At 43.5% G+C, this 22212-nt stretch overlaps 1 protein-coding gene across 5 annotated transcripts in view; it reads left to right on the forward strand.

Annotated features, from left to right (window-relative positions):
• The first annotated feature begins 9576 nt into the window (after positions 1–9576).
• The window catches only part of LOC129715173 (zinc finger E-box-binding homeobox 1-like), a 179155-nt gene continuing 166519 nt past the window's right edge, over positions 9577–22212 (forward strand). For 2 of the 5 annotated variants that reach the window (XM_055665045.1, XM_055665062.1), the window contains exon 1: positions 9717–9926. In XM_055665045.1, the coding sequence (XP_055521020.1) occupies positions 9869–9926 (58 nt within the window). In that variant the 5' untranslated portion in view covers positions 9717–9868. Of the gene's footprint in view, positions 9621–9716; positions 9927–12548; positions 12833–22212 lie in introns of those variants that run through there. The other 3 variants (XM_055665068.1, XM_055665049.1, XM_055665056.1) reach the window with 3 other exon arrangements.

Here is a 22212-nt window from a genome sequence, read left to right on the forward strand (position 1 = left end):
CAGTCCTAAATGGCCTACCCCTTATTCCTAAACTGTGACCCCTGGTTCTGGACTCTCCCAACATCAGGAACATTCTTCCTGCATCTAGCTTGTCGAATCCCTTAAGAATTGTGCACGTTTATTTAAAATCTCCTCTCATCCTAAATTCCAGTGAATATAAACCCAGTCCATATGCCAGTCATGCCATCCCGGGAATTAACCTGGTGAACCTATGCTGCACTCCCTCAATAGCAAGAATGGGCTTCCTCAAAATTAGAAGACCAAAACTGCACACAATACTCCAGGTGTGGTCTCACCAGGGCCCAGTACAACTGCAGTAGGAACTCCTTGCTCCTATACTCAAATCATCTTGCTATGAAGGCCAACATGCCATTAGCTTTCTTCACTGCCTGCTGTACCCGCATGCTTACTTTCAGTGACTGATGTACAAGGACACCCAGGTCTTGTGAGGAGGATGCTAGGAGACTGCAGGGTGACTTGGATAGGCTGGGCGAGTGGGCAAATGTTTGGCAGATGCAGTATAATGTGGATAAATGTGAGGTTATCCATTTTGGTGGCAAAACCAGGAAAGCAGACTATTATCTAAATGGTGGCCGATTGGGAAAGGGGGAGATGCAGCGAGACCTGGGTGTCATGGTACACCAGTCATTGAAGGTAGGCATGCAGGTGCAGCAGGCAGTAAAGAAAGCAAATGGTATGTTAGCTTTCATTGCAAAAGGATTTGAGTATAGGAGCAGAGAGGTTCTACTGCAGTTGTACAGGGTCTTGGTGAGACCACACCTGGAGTATTGCGTACAGTTTTGGTCTCCAAATCTGAGGAAGGACATTATTGCCATAGAGGGAGTGCAGAGACGGTTCACCAGACTGATTCCTGGGATGTCAGGACTGTCTTATGAAGAAAGACTGGATAGACTTTGGTTTATACTCTCTAGAATTTAGAAGATTGAGGGGGGATCTTATAGAAACTTACATAATTCTTAAGGGGTTGGACAGGCTAGATGCAGGAAGATTGTTCCCGATGTTAGGGAAGTCCAGGACAAGGGGTCACAGTTTAAGGATAAGGGGGAAATCCTTTAAAACCGAGATGAGAAGAACTTTTTTTCACGCAGAAAGTGGTGAATCTCTGGAACGCTCTGCCACAGAGGGTAGTTGAGGCCAGTTCATTGGCTATATTTAAGAGGGAGTTAGATGTAGCCCTTGTGGCTAAGGGGATCAGGGGGTATGGAGAGAAGGCAGGTACGGGATACTGAGTTGGATGATCAGCCATGATCATATTGAATGGCGGTGCAGGCTCGAAGGGCCGAATGGCCTACTCCTGCACCTAATTTCTATGTTTCTATGTTTGTTGCACCTTCCCTTCTCCTAATCTGACACATTTCAGATAACTTCCTTAATCTTCAGAAGAAGCAGAAGCGTGCTTTCTTGGACATACATCAGTGTGGTTGGTCCAAGCCAAATTGTTGCTAATAATCACCCTTCAGAACTTGTGGCTCTTGACCATTTCCACTTTGGCACCATTGATGTTTATTTGGCGAATATAAACCATCTCTTTTCCTGAAATTAATAACTAGCTCCTTTGCCTAGCTGACATCGAGGGAGAGGTTGATATCTTCATACCATGCTACTAATCTCTTCACAGAAGCCTGTGGAGGCCAAGTCAGTGGATATTTTGAAGGCGGAGACAGATTCTTGATTAGTACGGGTGTCAGAGGATATGGGGAGAAGGCAGGAGAATGGGGTTAGGAGGGAGAGATAGATCAGCCATGATTGAATGGCAGAGTAGACTTGATGGGCCAAATCGCCTAATTCTACTCCTATCACTTATGACCTTATAGTACTTCATCTTGTCCTTGTTTGAGATCTGGCCTACTACTGAGGTGTCATATTTGAACTAGCTGCAGTAAGCAACCTGAACGTAGGAAATATTCTAGGTGTGACCATGTTAGTGCTCAGTGCAGGTCTGTTGTCACCTTCTAGCATTTGCATGGTCTTTGTCTCGCCCTCTCTCAGTGTCTTGTTTGATTTCCTGTACCACTGCAGCACACTGGTCTCTGGAAACAATTTGCCAGGAGACCAGATCCCTCTCCAGGATTTTGTCCTATAGCCCGGAGACATTCGGATTAAATTTTTCAATCCTAAAATTCTGGTAGGGAAAGAGGGCACCACTCACATGGAGATTCAAGGTTAATGGTGGAAACGGGGGAAATAAGCAACATTTTGTGGAAACGGAAGATCTAAAATATGTCACCTTCTTCTAGCTAACAATGAACTATTCTACATTTTTCTTGACCCGCATCCTCTTTATCTCGTTGTCACACCTTACACTATCTCTGTGTCTCCCTCTCCCCTGACTCTCAGTCTGAAGAAGAGTCTCGATCCGAAACGTCACCCATTCCTTCTCTCCAGAGATGTTGCCTGTCCCGCTGAGTTACTCCAGCATTTTGTGTCTTATCTTCGGTGGAAACCAGCATCTGCAGTTCCTTCCAACACGTAAACACGGTCTGTCAGGAGCTGAGACCAGAAAAGCTGCATCATTTCAGATACAGCGGGAGGTACTGTATCCGATGTTCAAGATGTGGATACATCGGCAAGACCATAGACTGGGCGATCGTTTCACTGAACACCTTAATTCAGTCTCACTGAACCTACCTGATCTCCCGGTTGCTAAACACTTTAATTTTCTTTCCTATTCCCACAATGACATTTCTGTCATTGGCGACCTCCATTGTCAGATTGAGGCTAAACGCAAATTGGAGGAACAGCAACTTATATTTCGCTTGGGCACTGAGAGAGGGGGAGACAAAGAGCATGCAAATGCTAGAAGGTGATAATAGACCTGCACTGAGCACTAACATGGTCACACCTAGAATATTATTATTTAATTTATCTAACTTCAGGTACCACGGAATTCCCTATCTCTCTATCCAACCAAGTCGCACCAGCTTCTCGTTTTCACCCAACAAACAGCTAACAATGGCCTGTTTCCTTTATCATCCGTTACTTGTTTTGCATACCTTTCATTCATTGTTCTTTATCTCTCTACATCATCGTCCAAATCTCTCGTTTCCCTTATCCCTAACCAGTCTGAAGAAGAGTCTCGACCCGAAACGTCACCCATTCCTTCTCTCCAGAGATGCTGCCTGTCCTGCTGAGTTACACCAGCATTTTGTGTCCACCTTCCATTTCAGAGACAGTTGAAGAGCTAGATAGTCTCCACGAACATTTGGGGGGGAGAAGGTTCCTTGTTGCAGTTGGCCCTAGACTAGAGGGTAATCATTCAGCTGGTGTCTGGGATTGCTTGCTGATGACCGTAAAGCGACGGGCGGCGTTAGCGAGGCAGGAGGGAGCGAGGGGGAATCCCAGCAACGTTTGTTCGACCCAGCAACGCGTAAAGCTGCTTTTAGTGGGAAGCACGGTGCAAGTGTTTCAATGCAACAGTCGCCGTCTGCAGCAGTCCCCGTGGTTGTGTCTGGGAAGAGGCAGGACCCACCCCTGCCCAGGGGAGGGGGGATTGCACAGTTGTGCCTGTGCGAGGATTTGACAAAGCAATTGCAACACCCGGGAGAGGCGCAGCTTCACCTAAAAGTGCGAATCATCTCACTTGTTCATTTCAACGCCCAGAATGTCACAGTTGTCTGTCTGCACCAAACAGTGTGCTAATTAAACTTCAAAAGTAACTCGACGGCTGTGAAACATATCGGCCGGCGGGTGGGTGGGTGGATCCCGGCAATAATTTCACGCCGTTTTTTTTCCTCTTTTTTTCCAATAAAAACAAAACCCACGCTTTGCATTGGGTCAGGAGATGGCCAAATGTAATCGGCCATTTTAGCGGAGGCACTGCTCTTTGCACCGCGTAATGGGATCTGACCTTCCGACCCAGGCCAGGCATGTCCAAGGGTCCCTTCATCAGAATCAAACCCGTTCATTCATCGCTGCAACCGTGCAATGCGGGCAAGAAGCGAGCCGGTGGGGGTTTCGGAGCTCAGTCGTTAAATAGCCCATTGCCAGTGAAATCCGCTTTAACTTGGGGGAGAAGCGGCCTGTTTCCTTTATCACCGTCACTTTTTTGCATTTATTTCATTCATTTGTTCTACATCATCGTCTATTTCCCCCCGACTCTCAGTCTGAGGAAGGGTCTCGACCCAAGAGGTCACCCATTCCTTCTCTCCAGAGCCGCTGCCTGTCCCGCTGAGTTACTCCAGCATTTTGTGTCTGAAGTGGATGACTGACTGTCCGGCGGCGCTCTGGGCTGCCAGTGGCTGCAGATGGGGATGGGAAGGGAACCCCCCGCCCCCACCCCCACCATCCTGGCACCCACTTCTTTCCTGCCAAATAACGCACAGCCACTCTGAATTCCGCTTGGATTGCTTGTTGCTTTGCGAACGCGGGCAAAAGAAGAGATTTATCCCGAAGATAGACACAAAAAGCTGGAGTAACTCAGCAAGTCAGGCAGCACCTCTGGAGAGGAGGAATAGGTGATGTTTCAGTTGGAGACCCTTCTTCAGACTGAGATTCAGGAGGGAGAGGGAAGCGAGAGATATAGACGGTGATGTAGAGAGGTGTGGAACAAATGTGTGAAATATGCAAAAATATGCAAGCTAACAATGCCCTGTTTCCTTTATCACCGCTACTTTTTTGCATATCTTTCTTATTCATTTGTTCTATACCTCTGTACATCACCGTCTATACCTCTCGTTTCCTTTTCCCCTGACTCTCAGCCTGAAGAAGGGTCTCGACCAGAAACGCCACCTATTCCTTCTCTCCAGAGATGCTGGCTGTCCCGCTGAGTTACTAACTGCAGGTTCTATTAAACCAGCATCTGCAGTTCCTTCCTACACTATTTATCCATTCCCTTTATACAATTCTGTTCACACCAGTGAGCAAGGACAAACCCCTGTAGCCGCAGTAAGACAGACAAACTCAAACGGCAGTGCAAGTCTTGCTGTTAGTTTTTTAGACGTTTATACGGACTAACAGAAGGGCAAATAACTTGAGTGATCAGTGTGAACGTTTTTTAAAAACTATATAATCAATCAAATCGATTGGGAGATACAATGACAACATTATTTGAATAATGAGAAAAAAAACCCAACCAATCCCAAACTTCTCTGGCGGAATTGTGAAATAGTTTTTAAAAGTTTACAAAATGTAAAAATAAAAGTTTTAAAAATAATTTTAAAAAATAAAATTAAGTAAATAATAGGATTGACGAATGGTATGTTGCGAGTGGTGTTATTGCAGATGGCACAAAATAAACACATTATAACATGACGATTGTGACACTCTTTGAAAGGCGAATGTATTTAGACCTTTTTGCTTAGTTTGTTTCCACGCAGCAGAATACGGCGAGTTGCAGAATAAGATTTCATATAATACTCTACAGACGTTTACGATTGGATGCACGTAATACTGGTAATTCCCGTTCGTTTTACACCAAAACAGTAACCGCACTTCCAGATCAATCCGTTGGCCTCCGGAGATCGGAAACGCACCTAATGAACGCAGGAAGACATGGACACTAAATGCTGGTGTAACTCAACAGGTCGGGCAGCATCTTTGGCGAAAACGCATGGGACCCGAAATGTCACCCATCCTTTTTCTCCAGAGATACCGTTTGACCCGCTGAGTTACTCCAGCATTTAGTGTCTATCTTCGGTATAAACCAGCATCTGCATTTCCTTCCCACACATAATAAATGCACATTTTCCCTTTCAAAATAGGAATCCGTTTTCGTGGATGTATGAACTCCGAGCTCGTAGCATTTTCAAAAAACCTGCCAATCTATATTGTCATGAATAAAAAATGTCTCTTAATTTTGGTTGCAATAATTCACATGTCCAATGTCAATTTATGAAGTACTTAAGCGACCTCAACGCCATGCAGCATAAATTCTACACCCGCCACCATTGGTAATCTCCAAAACATGTATTTAGAGGTCGCATATTTATTTAAGAAAAAGCATATATATTATTTTTAACATGGGAGTAATTTAGATATGATCGATAAAATAGGTTTTTAAAGTGGACATCCATTTTGCATCTGAATAGCAAATTCCCTTTAACTAAAATGTTTTTTTACAGATTTAAATTTCCAGAGTTGCTATTGGTTTCAAGTTCTCCTCCTTTGGGAATGTGGAAAACATGACCCCTACCAGAAGTGATTCCAAAGAACAAGTGACTTCACACACAATGGGAAGTTGTTTTACTTCTGGCTATGAAATTAACATAGAATTATAGAATGATTACAGCACAGAAGGCCATTTGGCCCAATCTGTCCACATTGGCTCACCATCAAAATAATCCACTTGTTTGTCCCAGCTTCTTCTCTGTACCCATGCAACCTTTTCTCACAGAACCTACTTCCATCCCATCTGCATGCAATGCATTCCAGATTATCATCCAGATGCTGCATATAGAAATATTTTCCTTACTTACTTTTGGTTCTCTTCCCTTTTTTAATTTAAACATGTAACCACCAAGCTTTTCACTATTCCTAGCCACACGTGACAATAAACTAAGCTACTTTGATAATCTCCCTGCTACCTTCAAAGATTTGTGCACAGATACCCCAGATCCTTCTGGTCCTGAACCCTTTTCGACCATTGTCCTTTATTCTACATAGCATCTCTTTTTTCTGCCTACCAAAATGGGCCCTCACATTTCTCAGCATTAAACCTTCCCTGTCATGTCTGCCCACTCCATCAGCCTGCTTATATTTTGACAGTGTGTCATGATCCTAAGTTATGTGCTACAAAAAAGTTAATTTGGAAATGTTGTCATTTGCATTTCCAAATCTAAGCTATTAATATGGAACCAAAAAAGCAATGGGCATACCACTACTCACCTTCTTTCAGTCGTAAGAAAAACATTCACCATGACTCCTTGTTGTGTGTTACTCGGCTAACTTTGAATCTGAGTTAATGATGGCCCTTTTTGTCCAATATGCATTAACTCTGCTGAGATGTCTGTTATGTGGCATCATCTCAAAACTCTTCTGGAAGTTCATAAATGTTCTATCAAACTGGTTAAATACCATTTCCCATTAACAAAATCACGATGGCATCCTTTAATTAAACTAATGTTTCTCCATGTAACTATTAATGTTGCCCTGGATTGATATTTCTGAAAGCTTCCCTACCACTGAGCATAAACTGCCAGGTGTCTAGTTTCAGGGCTTATCCTTGCATCCTTTTGAACAAGGGAGTAACATTTGTAACTCTTCAAACCTTTGGCATTATTTTTACATCCAATGAACAGTGAAAACTTATGGTTAGTGCCTCTGTGATTTCTTCTGTTCTTCCTCAAATTCTTAAAAAGCGTCCCACAAGACTTTGTAGATCTTTAGAACACTTTTTGGATTCCCATTTATGTTGACAGATAATCCATATCTCATATAGTCCAATTGTCTCCTGTTTTAAATTTTACTTCCCCTGATTATTTTTTTTGGAAAGCCATTTCTCACTGGTCTTTCCAATCAGACATGAGTAATATTCAGTCTTTTTGGTTTTAATCTTCCTCTGTATATCTTTCATTATCTTCAAAGCTCTGGATTTGTTTGTTCTCCCTTTGAGAATATTTCACATGAAAATCTGCCTGAACTGTACCCAAGCTATTTCTATCTTAAAGTTCTATGTTTTATGACATTTTTGCATGTTAACCTCTGGTTCCAATCTACCTGAGCCAGATTGATATTGGACTTTCTCCATTTAATTTTTTTTTTAATTTTGGACTTGTCTTTCTCTATAGCAAATCTAAAATTTATGATCACTTTCTCTTAAATGTTCCCCTTCTGAAACTTGGCTCCCTTGATCTAACCCATTACCCAGAATCAACTCCAGCAATTCCCCTTTCCTCTTTGGATCAGAAACATATTGCTCAGGAATATCATCATGAGCACATTTTAGGATCTCCTTGCTCTCTATGGCCTCATCATTATTACAATCGCTGTTTAACTTTGTTGGACAATGACAGACTCCAATGTAACTAATGCATAGTTTTTGCACATCTACAATTTCCCTGAATAGTCGTAGAGTGATAGAGCTTGGAAACAGGCCCTTCGGCCCAACTTGCCCACATCGGCCAACATGTCCCAGCTCCACTAGTCCCACCTTGCCCGCATTTGGCCCGTATCCCTCCTCTGGCCTTGTTCCAAACCTGTCCTATCTTTGTACCTGTCTAGCTGTTTCTTAAATTTTGGAAAAGTCCCTGCCTACTCTGGGCAAGAGAGTGTGTTCATCTACCCAATCTATTCATCTCATGATTTTATACTATATTTGATCCTCCATACTTCTCCCATGTGATAAATATTTGTCATTCTGTAATACAATTTTTGTTTATTTTAATGCATACAGAATTTCGTTTTGAAGCATAATGCACCATTACTTAAGGGGATGTGTAGCTATGATGCACATTATTGGCTCTCCTCTCAGTCCAAGCTTGATAATTAAAAATTGCTCCAATTGAAAATCAGCTTCCAATTTATAGCAGTCACTTTTATATCTCTGTCTGTTTATTTATAAAAAAGTCCATTTTATACATTTTAATTTCCATGCATATGCATTCCACTTTATATAATCTCATAAATGGTATAATGGTCTCATATATAACAATATATATATACCTTTTCTATCTAATGTATAATGATACATATAATTCATATACAAACTGATCTGATATATACAATTTATTTATATACAGGTCACATACATTAAATATATATACTGTCTGTCCCACTGAGTTACTCCAGTATCTTGTGTCTTATCTTCGGTGTAAGCCAGCATCTGCAGTTCCTTCCTCCACTTAAAACATGTACAGCATGGCTGTAACAAATACACCCGAGTGAAATATTTGTATCTTTATCCCCCCCTTTCATTCCATCTACGGTGCATGTTGGTGTTGCTGCTGATGCCACACACACACAAAATCTCTGGGCACTTTGCTCATACTTTTAAATTTCCCGCGGCACATTGAAATTTCTGCCGCAAAACCCTTAAACCCGAGGAGGGTTGTATGAGCCAGAGGAGAGGAGGGGGACAGAGAAAGATAGAGTGTGTGGGAGAGGAGAGGGGAAAGAGAGATCGAGTGTGTGGAGGAGAGAGATTGTGTGTGTGTGTGTGGAGAGAGGGGGGAAGAGAAAGAGAGTGTGGATTTGTGTGTGTGTGGAGAGGAGGAGGAAAGAAAGAGAGAGTGCGTGTGTGTGAAGGGAAAGAGAAAGAGAGAGTGCGTGTGGAGAGGTGGGTGGGGGGGGGAGGAAGAGAGTGTGTGTGTGTGTGTGGTGTGGAGAGGAGGGGAGAAGAGAAAGAGTGTGTGTGTGTGGAGAGGAGGGGGGAGAGAGAAAGAGTGTGTGTAGAGAGGAGGGGGAGAGAAAGAGTGTGTGTGTGTGTGGAGAGGGGGGGAGAAGAGAAAAGAGAGTGTGTGTGTGTGTTGAGGGGTGGTGAGGGGGAGAGAGAAACAGCAATCTGCAGGAGGGTTAAAACCTCCCCCTGCTGTCACAGGGAGCGCTGGCAAAGGGGTGGGTGGGGGGGGGGGGGCTGGCTGGCTGGTGTGGCCGGGCTGGGGGGGGGTGGGGGGGGGGGGGGTTGGAGTGAGCAAAGCTGGCGAGCGAGAAGAGTCGGCGGAGAGGTAAGTGTGTCGCAAAAAAAAAAAAAAAAAAAAAAAAAGCCCAAACAGAGAGAGCGAGAGAAAAAAAAAATTATAAAAAAGTGTCGCAAAGAAGTATTGGCTGGGCTGGGCTGGCTTGCTGGTGGGTGGGGGTGGTGGTTGCTCGCTTGCTGCTTGCTCGCTTGCTGCTTGCATGCATACATACATGCGTCCTGGAATTTGACAGCGCTTATCAATGAAACGAGAGAGGGAGAGGGAGAGAGCGGATCATGGCGGATGGCCCCAGGTGTAAGCGCAGAAAGCAGGCCAACCCCAGGAGGAAAAACGGTGAGACCCGCTGCCCTGGGACTGGGGGGAGAGGGAGGAGAGGAGGTGGAGGTGGAGGTGAGGGGAGGTGGAGGACAGGAGAGGGGAGGACAGGAGAGTGAGGGGACAGTGTGTGTGTGTGTGTGTGTGTGTGTGGGGACAGTGTGTGTGTGTGGGGAGGAGAGGCCAAGTTCCCCCCCTCACACACACACACACACACACAGGGATAAAACTGAGAAGAAACAAAAGAAGGAAGGAACAAAAAAAACTTCAACTCGGGTAGAGAGTGAGTGAGTGAGTGGAGAGAGGGAGAGAAAGAGAGTCACCGATCTCAACGTGAAACAGAGAGAGAGAGATATATATTTTCAACCCCCCTCCCCGGCCCGGCCCGGCCCGGCTTTTATTATTATTTACTGTGAGGGGAGAGAGAGAGGAAAGTGCCGGTAAAGTTGTGAGGCGGCGATTGTAGCCGGAGTGTGAGTTAGTGTGAGTGTGAGTGTGTGAGTGAGAGTGCGTGGTTTGTTTTACCTGCTGGGCCGGGCAGGGCTGGGCTGGGCCGGGCGCCTAGCGGTTCACTCACTCACTCTGTGTCCCTGGACCGTTATACGGCGCTGATCCTGATCCTGCAGCCGCCGCTCACACACTCACTCACTCTCTCGTCTCTCTCGTCTCTCACATTCCCTCCCCTCTCACTCTCTCACACTCACTCCACTCACACTCTCTCACACTCCCTCCACTCTCACACTCCCTCCACTCCTCCCTCTCACACTCACACTCTCTTTCCCCTCTCACTCCACTCACACTCTCTCACTCCACTCTCACACTCCCCCCACTCCCCTCCTCACACTCACACTTTCTTTCCCCTCTCACCACTCCCTCCACTCTCTCCCCTCTCACTCTCTCACACTCACTCCACTCACACTCCCTCCACTCTCACCTCTCACACTCCCTCCACTCTCCTCTCTCACACTCCCTCACTCTCCTCCTCTCTCTCTTCACTCCACTCTCACCCTCTCTCACTCTCCTCCCCTCTCACACTCACTCTTTCTTTTCCCCTCTCTCCCTCCACTCTCTCTCTCACCACTCCACAACTCTCCTCTCTCTCTCTCTCTCTCTCCCTCTCTCCCCCTCTTTCCCACTCTCTCCCTCTCGTTTTCCCCCTCTCCCTCTCCCCCTCCTCTCTCTCTCTCCCTTCCTCTCCCTCTCCCCTCCTCTCTCTCTCTGTCTCCCTCTCCCCCTCCTTCCCTCTCTCTCCCTCCCTCTCTCTCCGCCCCCCCCCCTCCCTCTCCCCCTCTCCCTCTCTTCCTCTCCCCTCCCTTCTTCTCCTCTCTCCCCTCTCTTCCTCTCTCCTCTTCCTCTCCCCTCTCTCTTCCTCTCCCCTCTCTTCCTCTCCCCCTCTTCCTCTCCCCCTCTCTTCCTCTCCCCTCCTCCCTCTCTTCCTCTCCTCTCTTCCCCCCCCTCTCCCCTCTCTCCTCTCTCCTTTCCCCTCTCTCCTCTCTTCTCTCTTCTCTCTCCCTCCATCCCTCAATCTCTCTCCCTCTCGCCCCCCCCCCCCCCCCCACACCCCCCCCCCCCCCCTCCTCTCTCTCTCTCCCCCTCCCTCCCTCTGCTCTTTATCTGTTCAGACAGCCGCCTCCACCCAGCCTGGGGCCATCAATGCAAGACAGCAACACACACACACACACACACACACACACACACACACACACACACACACATACACACACATACATACACACACACACACACACACACACACACCATATATATATATATATGTGTGTGTGTATATATAAACTCCAGCACTTTGCCGCCTCTTCACCTACAAACTGTGTTTTTGGCCAGCACAGTAAAATGCAGTATCATATATATTCTCCAAAATTCCCCTTTTTTTTAATACACTTATATCGGGGGAAAAAAGAGAAACTTAGTACCTGACGCAGTCGGGGTTAAAATTGTTTAAATAGGAAGCAAGACTTTTATTTTTGTTTCTCGGTGGGTCCGATGTAAACACAAACTGTTTTACGAAGTTTTTGTTTATGGCTTAATTTGCAAAGGAAGGATTTGGTTGAAATGCGTGTCGTTTGGTCGTGGTACCAATGTGGTGGTAATGGTTTGCGTGAATTGCGGGGCCTCTGGGTCGCTTCACTGAGTCGGGGACCCTCGGCGAAACAGCTATATAAGGAATACATTTACATTGCAGCCTGGAAGTAGTTGCATTTTTTTCTCTCCCTCTTCTTCATTTGCTTATTTAAAGTTTATTGTGAGTGTATGCGGAGGCTGTTTCTTAACGGTGACTATGGAATAGTGCCTTCTTCAGGGTGCACGTTACATTTCACTTCGAGAGTTGCAATGCATTTTTATGTGCATTTTTTATTTAGAAAGGTAGAGATTTATTTTCCTTCGGGAAAATGCAAGTGAACGGTGTGCTCAGGAGCATCACCGCTCCTGCATTTTAATGGCTATTGTGTATTTTCCAAGTGCAATGATCAATTTTTAAATCCTACATTTTTGGAATAATTATCTGTTTGTTTATAATGTATGCGTTTGTCAGGTTAAATGGATCTATTTTAAAAAAAAAAGAATATTTTCCCATAATGGTTGATGCTAAGTTGATGGGCTTTTCCCGCTGACGAAATTGTGACATGTGCGCTTGCCGCTGCGAGCGAGGGAGAGAAGGGAGGGAGACCGATGTAAACATGTTTACCTGAAAAAATGGGACTGCGACGGTGTTTAAAAATGGCAAGAAAACCCGGAACCTGCCTCTTAATCTACCGTGGCCGTCTGTAAAACCGACAGCAATGTGATAACCCAGCGGGATTTTATATAAAAAAAAGAAAAAGTATCTCCGTTCAGCAGGAGAAAACGATTCCTGGTTGTGGTGTCGAGGCGAACTGACAGGCTACAGCAAATGGCAACGTGTGCAGGTAGAAATGGTGTTAGTTTCAGCCCCCTCTGTCTGCTTCAATCTCCAGGGAGAGATTTATTTACCATGGTTGCAGTAAGGTTATTTTCCTTTGTGTTTTGTGCGGGCATAATCTGTTAAAGATACTTTAATTTATTTATTTTTCCAGTCCTTTAGCATTTTTAGATTTAATTTTGGAACTGCCCCCATGGATCTTGGAAATAGGGATGTATAGAGGTAGATCATATTTATTTAATTTTTTTTTGAAATCCACGACATGCACGCCATCGTATGCATTTCGTCTCGGTGTGTCTGTCGTTCCTTCTCTATATATGTGTTCCGGGGAGGGGTGTACTGGTCGTTAATATCTGATTAGATTGACGCCTGGAAGCTCCCGCAGAGGAGTGAGTGGAGGAGGGGAGGGGAGGGGGAAGAATGAGCATGTTTTCTGTTGGGTGGTGGTTATTGTGCAGGACTTGTCCACAGGTAACAAATGCGATCAACGCATTACAGATTTTTTTTATTTAAAAAAAAAACATTGCGTTCCTGCACCTTTGCCTTCCATGGGAAAAAAAACAATTTTGTTAACGGATTGCACATTATGTTAAACGAGAGCTCTGTATCTTTAATCCTATTGGAGCAGTAATAAATCTTTAATTTTTCCGAGTCTCTGCCTATACTCTGTCTGCCCACTAGGGTAGCTTTTTTTATTTTTAAATTGTCCAGGTTAAAGTAATTATAAATCTGTTTTTTTGTTGTTGTTGTTTACAAATTGGAAACTTCACAATTTGTTAATTGGTCATCTTATATTCGTTTTTTTAAATTTCTTTATGTGCTCTAACATTTAAGAGTATCTTATCTAAATATCAGTTTGTACTCCACTGCTTCATTCCAGTCAGTTTCATCCAGTAATGTACTAACTACAAGATACCCCCTTTTCACGTGAATAGATTTTCTTTCTTTTGAAATGGAAATCGCGAGAGTTTGGGCATGGGTTTCCCCATGTTATTGTCCAATTTGGAAACGCTTATTTTGATTTGTATGTAAAAGTAAACCTCTATACTTCACAACAGGTGCTGAGAATATCAGCAAAAATCTACTTCTTATTTTAAATCTTGTGTGGAAAAACAGCTATGGGTTCAGGCTGGCCACGAAGAATTGCAATCATTTCGACTCTTAAAGTTTGAGAGGCAAAGAACTGAAGTAAGCGACGTGAACAGAAACTACTGATTTAAAAATAAATGTAAGGCGGATGATTCTTGACTCTATATAAAACTTGCACATGCTGGATTTACTTATGAAAGCCTTATTTTACTAGGCTCATGTTTGAAGATCAATCACTATTGCTGATTATGAAGTTAAGCAAATTGTGGTCTTCATTGCTTCATACAAAGTTGACTTCAAGTTAAACACTTTAAGCATAAATAAACCTGAGTAATTATATTTGGGTTTGTGAAGGTGAAGAATGTTAGTGTTGAAGGTTGGAATGCAAGGTTTGCTTTTCAATACTTGGTGTCAGCATCCCATGCAGTTGGGTGCGAATTGGAAATAACATATAAGCGTAAATTGTTCCAACCCCAGAACTCTATATCAGATATCCAGTTATCTTTAATGATCTCGTTTGAGCTGTGGTCTATGGTCGTCAGGTACCAGATAGAGTGGCAAACATTTTATTTTCATTAATGGTGCATTATGTTTGCCTTATTTTGCTATTTGGTTCGCTGAATAAGTGAAATACAGCACCATCGTCATGTTAATAACCAAAAACAAAGCATTTAACCGCTGCATCCAAAGGAGCCATTATCCAACGGGAAGAGTTTTGTGCTCACATTTACAGCTCAGATACTCTTCCAAAGTAAGCTACTCCAGAATTTTGTGCCCAAACTCAGCAGGAGGCCAGCATACAAAGTACTGCTGAGTGACCCTTGACCCAGAGACTTGAATGTCTTGGTATGATTTCACTTTCACTGTATCCTTTGTCAAAGTGAATGCTTGTCAGATCAGATGTGTGTACAGACCTTTTTCAGCAAATTTGCCTGAAGGAAAGAACAAAGCAGTAGGTCATCCTGGGCATTATCCTTGTGTTTGTTTTCTGTAGTGCAGGATGGGGGAGGGATTCTTCTTAGTTCTTAGGAGGTACCGAGCATCCACTGTAGTAGTTGGTCGGTATTTTATTTTCTGTTAGCTTCTTGTTCTTTACTCTGAATATGTATAGATAACTGACCAACTGATCCATGCGTCAAGCACACAGTTGATTTGTGTACAAAGAAAGTAGGAAGAAGAAAATGAAGGTGGAAAATACAGTGCCCACATCTTGAAGATTAGACAAATGCCTTGAGTGTATTTACACATTCCGTTTGTGCCATGTAACCTGTGCGTAAGTGATAACATCTCTCGCTTTAATCATCTCATTTATTTCTAGGTAGGGTGTGTATTTCAATGATTTCATTTTTGCACTTTTTCTGAACTGTGAAGATTTAGCTAATGAGTTTAAAATTAGCAGTTGTTCTTGTTCTAATAACCAGAGTCCTTTTTGTCTAAACCTTGCATTGTTCACTGGCATGGTTCAGAAATTGGTCAGTTACGTGCAGAAAAGCACAGGGAGAAAGGCCTAGTTACCTTTTATAGATTGTTCGCTGTACCTCATACAGTTTCTGCATTAAAAGAAAGGGCCTATTCACTGATTTCAGTGCAGAGAGGCACGAGTCTTTTCATACTAAGCTTGTGGGATTTTTTTTTCCAAATTTACTCACAGTATTTGTTGGAATATCAAAGATTAGCATTGCAATCATGGCTGCTGGGAACAAAAATGTTTGCAGTTTTATTTTTGTATCTTCAAAATGTGATATGTTGTGGTCGATATTTAAATCTGAACAGAACAATATTATAACACAATTGCAATATTGTGCCATTTTAGAGTATGTTACATTTGATGGCACTCTTAAGGTACTTGGAATAATGACCTTGTTTCTGAGGTCACCCATGGAACCTCTTCAAATTTTCAAACCGCTAACTGTTGCCTAAGTTGTGCAGTAATTTAAACTTGAGTCTTCAAATAGTTTAGTTTAGTTTATTGTCACGTGTACTGAGGTACAGTGACAAGCTGAGTATGACGTGTTATACATTGGGGAGGGGGGGGGAAATGATGGAAGAAATGATAATATAAGCACTTCTTAAATTAGAATTTTGCGATGGAAAGTTTATTTAAAACTTGGGGTTTGCAGAGATTCTGATGGGGTCAATTTTTAGCTGCTATGTTCATGCTTTGTCCAGAATCGTCTACATACCGATGTTGTTTTCCATGTTATTTCAAATTCAGTGGAATTAAATTTGAGGAAGTTGGACAGGAATCTGGACCAGTAGCGTAGTGGATGTGTATCCCCTTCTGCTTTATTTGTATGTCAACTAATTTTCAGTATGTATTAGAATCTGGACAGCTGATTAAGACATTCTCTGTTTTACAGTAGTGTGTAGGGGGTGGTTAGATTGCAACCTTCACGTGGTCCACCCTGTTTCAACGAATGCAATCAACCCGGCGTGCACTTTCAAATAAGATCAAATAGAGCAAGTTGTCCTACAACTTTAGGCTGTGCACGCCATACGCAAGAAGAAGAAGAAGTAGTGTGTAGGAAGGTACTGCAGATGCTGGTCACCCCTGACTTCAGTCTGAAGGAGGGTCTGGACCCGAAACGTCCCCCATTCCTTCTCTCCAGAGATGCTGCCTGGACCGCTGAGTTACTCCAGCATTTTGTGTCTATCTTCATGTCTGTTTTACAGTTAGGTGGGTGCTAATGCCATTTGGGAGTCAATAATAGTTAAATGAGCCCTTTTGTTTTATTTGTTTTTGTCCTTTTTTGCTCTAGCTGATGGGGCTTGTGCTAAGAAGCACGAGGTCGCAACTGTTTATTTCTGCTTTGGCGAGATGAACAACTTCATAGCAGGGGAGTCTACTTTGGTTCCCTGAAGAAAGTTTGCCAGTACTGTACCAATAAATTATTTAAAATATAATTTGAAATATTTCTGGATTCAAATCCAATAGATTAATTGGCCTGAGAAATGTTAATGTACAACAATAGTGTTCGATTCTTTAATTGCCTGGCACCAGGAGCCTTCCGCAGGGAGGCGTTAAGACGGAGTTTTATGAATGGCCTTGGGAGCTCTAATAAAACTGACAAAACTTAGCATTATGTTTGGTGTTATGCCTAGCAGAAAGGTTAATGATTGTGTTGTCAACCGATAACTCAATCCTGCAACATCAGTCAGAACTTTCTCAGGGTAATGTCCTGGACCTGTCCACCTTCAGTAGCTTCGTCAATGACTTCCCTCCACTAGAAGGTCAAAATCAGTTATTGAAAATACTACCACCGAGGGAGTCGGATTGGAATGTAGACCAGTAGGATGCTATTTTCTGTTTGTGCAGCGTTTAGCTCTATTTAAAATTCCTGAGACAGGGAGGCAGTCTGCCTACATGCAGCTGGTTCTGAACAGTGTGCAGGTCTAATCTAATAATTGTAACGTTCACACTTTATGGGTGCCGACATGTAAGAAGCGAACTACTTTCCCTTGAAGTTCAATGGAATCACCGTAAATATGCTCCATCCCCAGCCTTAAAGAGATGTGGTGAGAATAGGAGAGATGCTACTGATCAAAACTTAAAATATACGTAGATTACATTTTATCACTATATGCTTCGTTGTCACCTTCCCCTGGCTAACAATGATCTATCCAACATTTTCCTTGAGCTTTGTCCCCTTTGATGTCTCGTTTTCACACCTTACTCTTCCTTATCTCTGTCTCCCTCGCCCCTGAAGAAGGGACTCATCCAGCACCTACACAGAGAAAGTCAGAGGTGGTTATTCCGTGTTGGATGACCCGTGTCCAACTCGAGCTGGGCAGGTGCCTGTTTCCTTGCTCTATAACTACAAAGTATATTGACACCATAAAGACTTAAATCATGATTTTGATGGAGTATTTTCTGTTGGGGGGGAAGGGTGCGTTTGCAGTAACTCTCATTCGCGCACTGCACTTGATTGGAACCTCACCCATCCACCAACATGTCGTGGCTGATGTAGCTAGTCGTAAAGCACAAAAATAGATGATTTGGCCCACCATGCATGCTCTTTATTTACAAGATGCATCGCGTCTCGTAAATGAACTAAGGTTGTTTGTGCAGCACGTCCCACACCCACAACTTCCATCACGTGGCAGGAAATGGTAGTTGGATGAGAACACATTAACCTCCAAATCACATGGCATTATGATTTTGATACATATTGCATATTTCTTCGCAGCTGGCTCGGTGAAAATCCTGTAATTCCTTGCCTGGCACTGCAGATGGCAGCAAGGCTCAATGACAGCCAGCTTGAAGTCTTGTAGCAATGGGCAACCATTGAGGCATCAATCCTGAGTGAAATTTCCTTAAATAAAGATCACATTAAAAATAAGATGAGAGCAATAATGAATATGGAAACGAATGAATTAGTAGCAGCGTACTCTGCCCTTAAAACCGGCATCGCCATTTAATAATATAACCAGTCCGACGGGAACTATGAATATCTGCCCACCTTTGGAAACCTAATTTCCCCTTTGCTTATCATATAAGCAGATAGCTATGATTTAAGAATGACCAATGAATCTGCCGTCACTGTCCCTTGAGGAAGAGCGTTTCCAAGGCTTGTGACCGCAGAAAACATTTTGCTTTATCTTTGTTGCAAACCCTTATTTTTAAATAGGAGACATTCTTTCTGTTAAGACCCAGCATGATGTTATGTTTCAATCAAACTATTGCTCGCTGGTCCAGACTCTAGCAGGTGCAACCTACACAGCACAGGTATTAGTCGAGCAAACCACCTCTGAACTGGCTTCAATCCGCTTGCATCTATCTTTAAATAATAAGACACAACCGCTGATGTGATCTCATAGAAGCTTTGCAGTATTGAAGTATTTTCGAGGTTTCGACTTTCACTGCGAACGGAAAATGGCAAATAGTTTAGAGATACAGCACGGAAACAGGCCCATCGGCCTACAGAGTCCGCGCCAACCAATGATCCCCGTGCACTAACTCTATCCTACACGCACCAGGGACAATTGACACTCATACCAAGCCAATTAACCTGCAAACCTGTACGTCTTTGGAGTGTGGGAGGAATCCGGGAGTTCCCGGAGAAAACCCTCGCAGGTCACGGGGTGAACGTACAAACTCCGACATACGGACAAACACCCATAGTCCGGATCGATTTCGGGTCACCCGCGCTGTAAGGCGGCAACTTTACCGCTGCACCACCGTAGCACAGAAAATCTGAACCACTTCTCATATGTTCGGTGCCGTCTGGTAGCGCTGGCCTATAACAATTATGAAATTCACTGTCACCTTCAATGCAGAAGTATTGCCTTTAGTCAATTGAAGAAAATGCTAATTGGTCAAGACCTGACCAAAACGCATAGTTTATTGGGCTGCAGTGATCTTTACCAAGGGTCTAGACCCGATACATCACAAATCCCTTCTTTCCAGAGATGCTGCCTGTCCCGCTGAGTTACTCCAGCATTTTGTGTCTACCTTCGATTTAAAACCAGCAGTTCTTTCCGACACTATATATTTCTGAGACCTGTCTACAGCAGGCATCTCAAGGTGCTAGAATAAGAAGATCTTGGCGCCGCAAGATCCTCAAATCTATTGAGAGGGTCAGTGAACTTATGTTAGTTCCTCTCCCATTACAACGTCTCCAGAATTGAGGTACCCTCAGTCAATTGGATTGGGCATGCTGCAAGATTTGCATAATCAATGATAGACAACCAAACTCTTCTGAGATCTGTGTTTGGAAGCAATTACCAAATAGAGAAAGGACAAAATTGATGGGTGGGCTCAAAGTCTCAAGTCTCCGAGGAAAATTGCCGCATCCACATTTAGTCCTGGGAATCTCTGGTACTTCGCTATTCGAAGTGGAGAAGGAGCGCATAAATCTGTCAGTTCCACATTGGTCATGTTAACCACCTCAACACCCACAAAACCAGAATGGATGCAAGTCATCCCCAGTCCCAAGATACTGCTGTAAAAAAATGTATAACTGAAGCATAACCTCCCCTATGTGTGTGTTCCATTGCCCCCCAAAAAATGTTGTTAGCTTTCCTAATTGATGGCTGTATATGTTCACTCCTCTTTTGAATTGTGCAATAGGGCGCCCGATTCCTGTGCAACACCATGCATATCTCAGAGTTATAGCAGTGCAGCGGTAGAGCTACTGCCTTACAGCGTCAGAGACCCGGGTTTGATCCTGACTCCACGTGCTCTCTGTACGGAGTTTGCACGTTCTTCCCGTGACCGCGTGGGCTTTCTCCGGGTGCTCCGGTTTCCTCCCACATTCCAAAGACGTGCAGGTTTGTAGATTAATTGGTCTCTGTAAATTGTCCCTAGTGCATAGGATAGATGGTTGATTGTTGGTCGGTGCAGACTCGGTGGGTCGAAGGGCCTGTTGCAATGCTGTGTCTCTAAGTTAAAATGAAAGCACTGCAGTCCTTGCTATTTAAACAAAGTGGCTTCTTTATTATTTATTTAATACGGACAATTTTGCATTTTCCTACTTCATGCACTGTGCCAGATTGCTATCCATGTGATAAACCTATCTTAGTTTAGAGATACAGCACGGAAACAGGCCCTTCAGCCCACCGAGACCGCACCGACCAGCAATCCCTCCACACCAACGCCATCCTAATCACACCGGGGACAATTTACAAATTTACTGAAGACAATTAACCTACAAACCTGTACGTCTTTGGAGTGTGGGAGGAAACCGGAGCTCGCGGAGAAAATCAAGGCAGTCACGGTGAGAACGTATAGACAGCACCCGTAGACAGGATCGAAGCTGGCTCTCTGGCGCTGCAAGGCTACAACTCTACCGCTGTGTCACCGTGCGGCCCCATTCTGTATCCCTTAGATTGGATGAAGGATGTTTGATCTAAAATGTTAACTCGGTTCCTCTTTCCACTGATGCTGTTTCACTTGCTGAGCGTTTCCAACGTTTTCTGTTTTTTATTTTAGATTTCTAACAGCTGCAATTTTTCATCTTGATTATGTATTCCTTTAGGGCCTGTCCCACTTTCATGACTTAATTCAAAACCTCTGCTGAGTTTAAAGGACCTAAAAAAAAATCAAGATCGTGGTAATATACAAACTCCTTCGACCTTCCACGACTATGTTCACGAACTCCTACGAGTATGTCTACATGACTATTTCGACGCCCTCCTTACGAGTAAAAAGTTGCAATTTTTCATCCCGACCATTTTTTTAAATTTGTAGACATTTTTTACCAAACTGGGAAAAACGTCCCAACTTACCTGATGCTACGAGTACCTACGGCTGGCATAACGGGCCGCTACGATATAGCTACCAACTCCTACGACCTCCTACGGACTCGTTACGAACATTTTGCGAGTTTGAATCGAGGGGAAAACTCGGGAGAATTCGTGAATAACTCGTGAAAGTGGTACAGGCCCTTTTGTATTCTCATGCCTTGTCACAACCTCTCTGTCTTTGTCATTTATATTTCTGTTCCAAAATCCTTTTGTTTTTCAATGCAGTTTGACCACCAACATATTTCACTTGATGTTTTCAAGAGAGAGTTAGATTTAGCTCTTAGGGCCAAGGGAATCGAGGAAAAAGCCGGGACGGGGTACTGATTTTAGACGATCAGCCATGATCATATTGAATTGATCATATTGCTGGCTTGAAGGGCCTTCTCCTGCATCTATTCTCCACGTTTCTATGTTTCTATTTGTGAATGTTGACACTTTATTTTTTGGTGGAGTCACTGTATTTCAAACTCTGTCATCTGGGCTCTTCTATTTGTAATCATCTGGCACAGGAATGTCCTGCATGGTTTTGGTGACTGGGATATTCAGATAAAAGCCTCAATCTATTTTGATTATATTTAAAGTCACTAATTAAAAATGTTAACTCAAATTTGCTACATGTATCTCCCAAATTACCCTATAACTGATTTGGTCGGTTAAAATCTTGCAACAGCAGTTTTTTTTCCCCTTGACTTTAGCATCCTTCTCTTGTTTGTTTATTTTAAATTCTATTCATGTCGAACAGTTATATGACGAATCAGTTGCAAGAGGTTCAAACAAATTAATTAATGGGATGAAAGATCATCCTTTTTTTTTCATCCTGCCCCGCTTCCCCTTCCTCTTTCATTGCTATTCTTTCTTTCCGTGAAACTTCCTCCTTCCATTTAAAGTCATTTTGTGTTTTGTTTTTTCAAAGATAGACACAAAAAGCTGGAGTAACTCAGCGGGTCAGACAGCATCTCTGGAGAAAGGGAATGGGCGACGTTTCGGGTCGAGACCCTTCTTCAGACCTTTCTTCAATCTGAAGAAGGATCTCGACCCGAAACATCACCTATT

The sequence above is a fragment of the Leucoraja erinacea genome, chromosome 2 (genome assembly GCF_028641065.1).
Source record: "Leucoraja erinacea ecotype New England chromosome 2, Leri_hhj_1, whole genome shotgun sequence".
Taxonomy (NCBI): Eukaryota; Metazoa; Chordata; class Chondrichthyes; order Rajiformes; family Rajidae; genus Leucoraja; species Leucoraja erinaceus.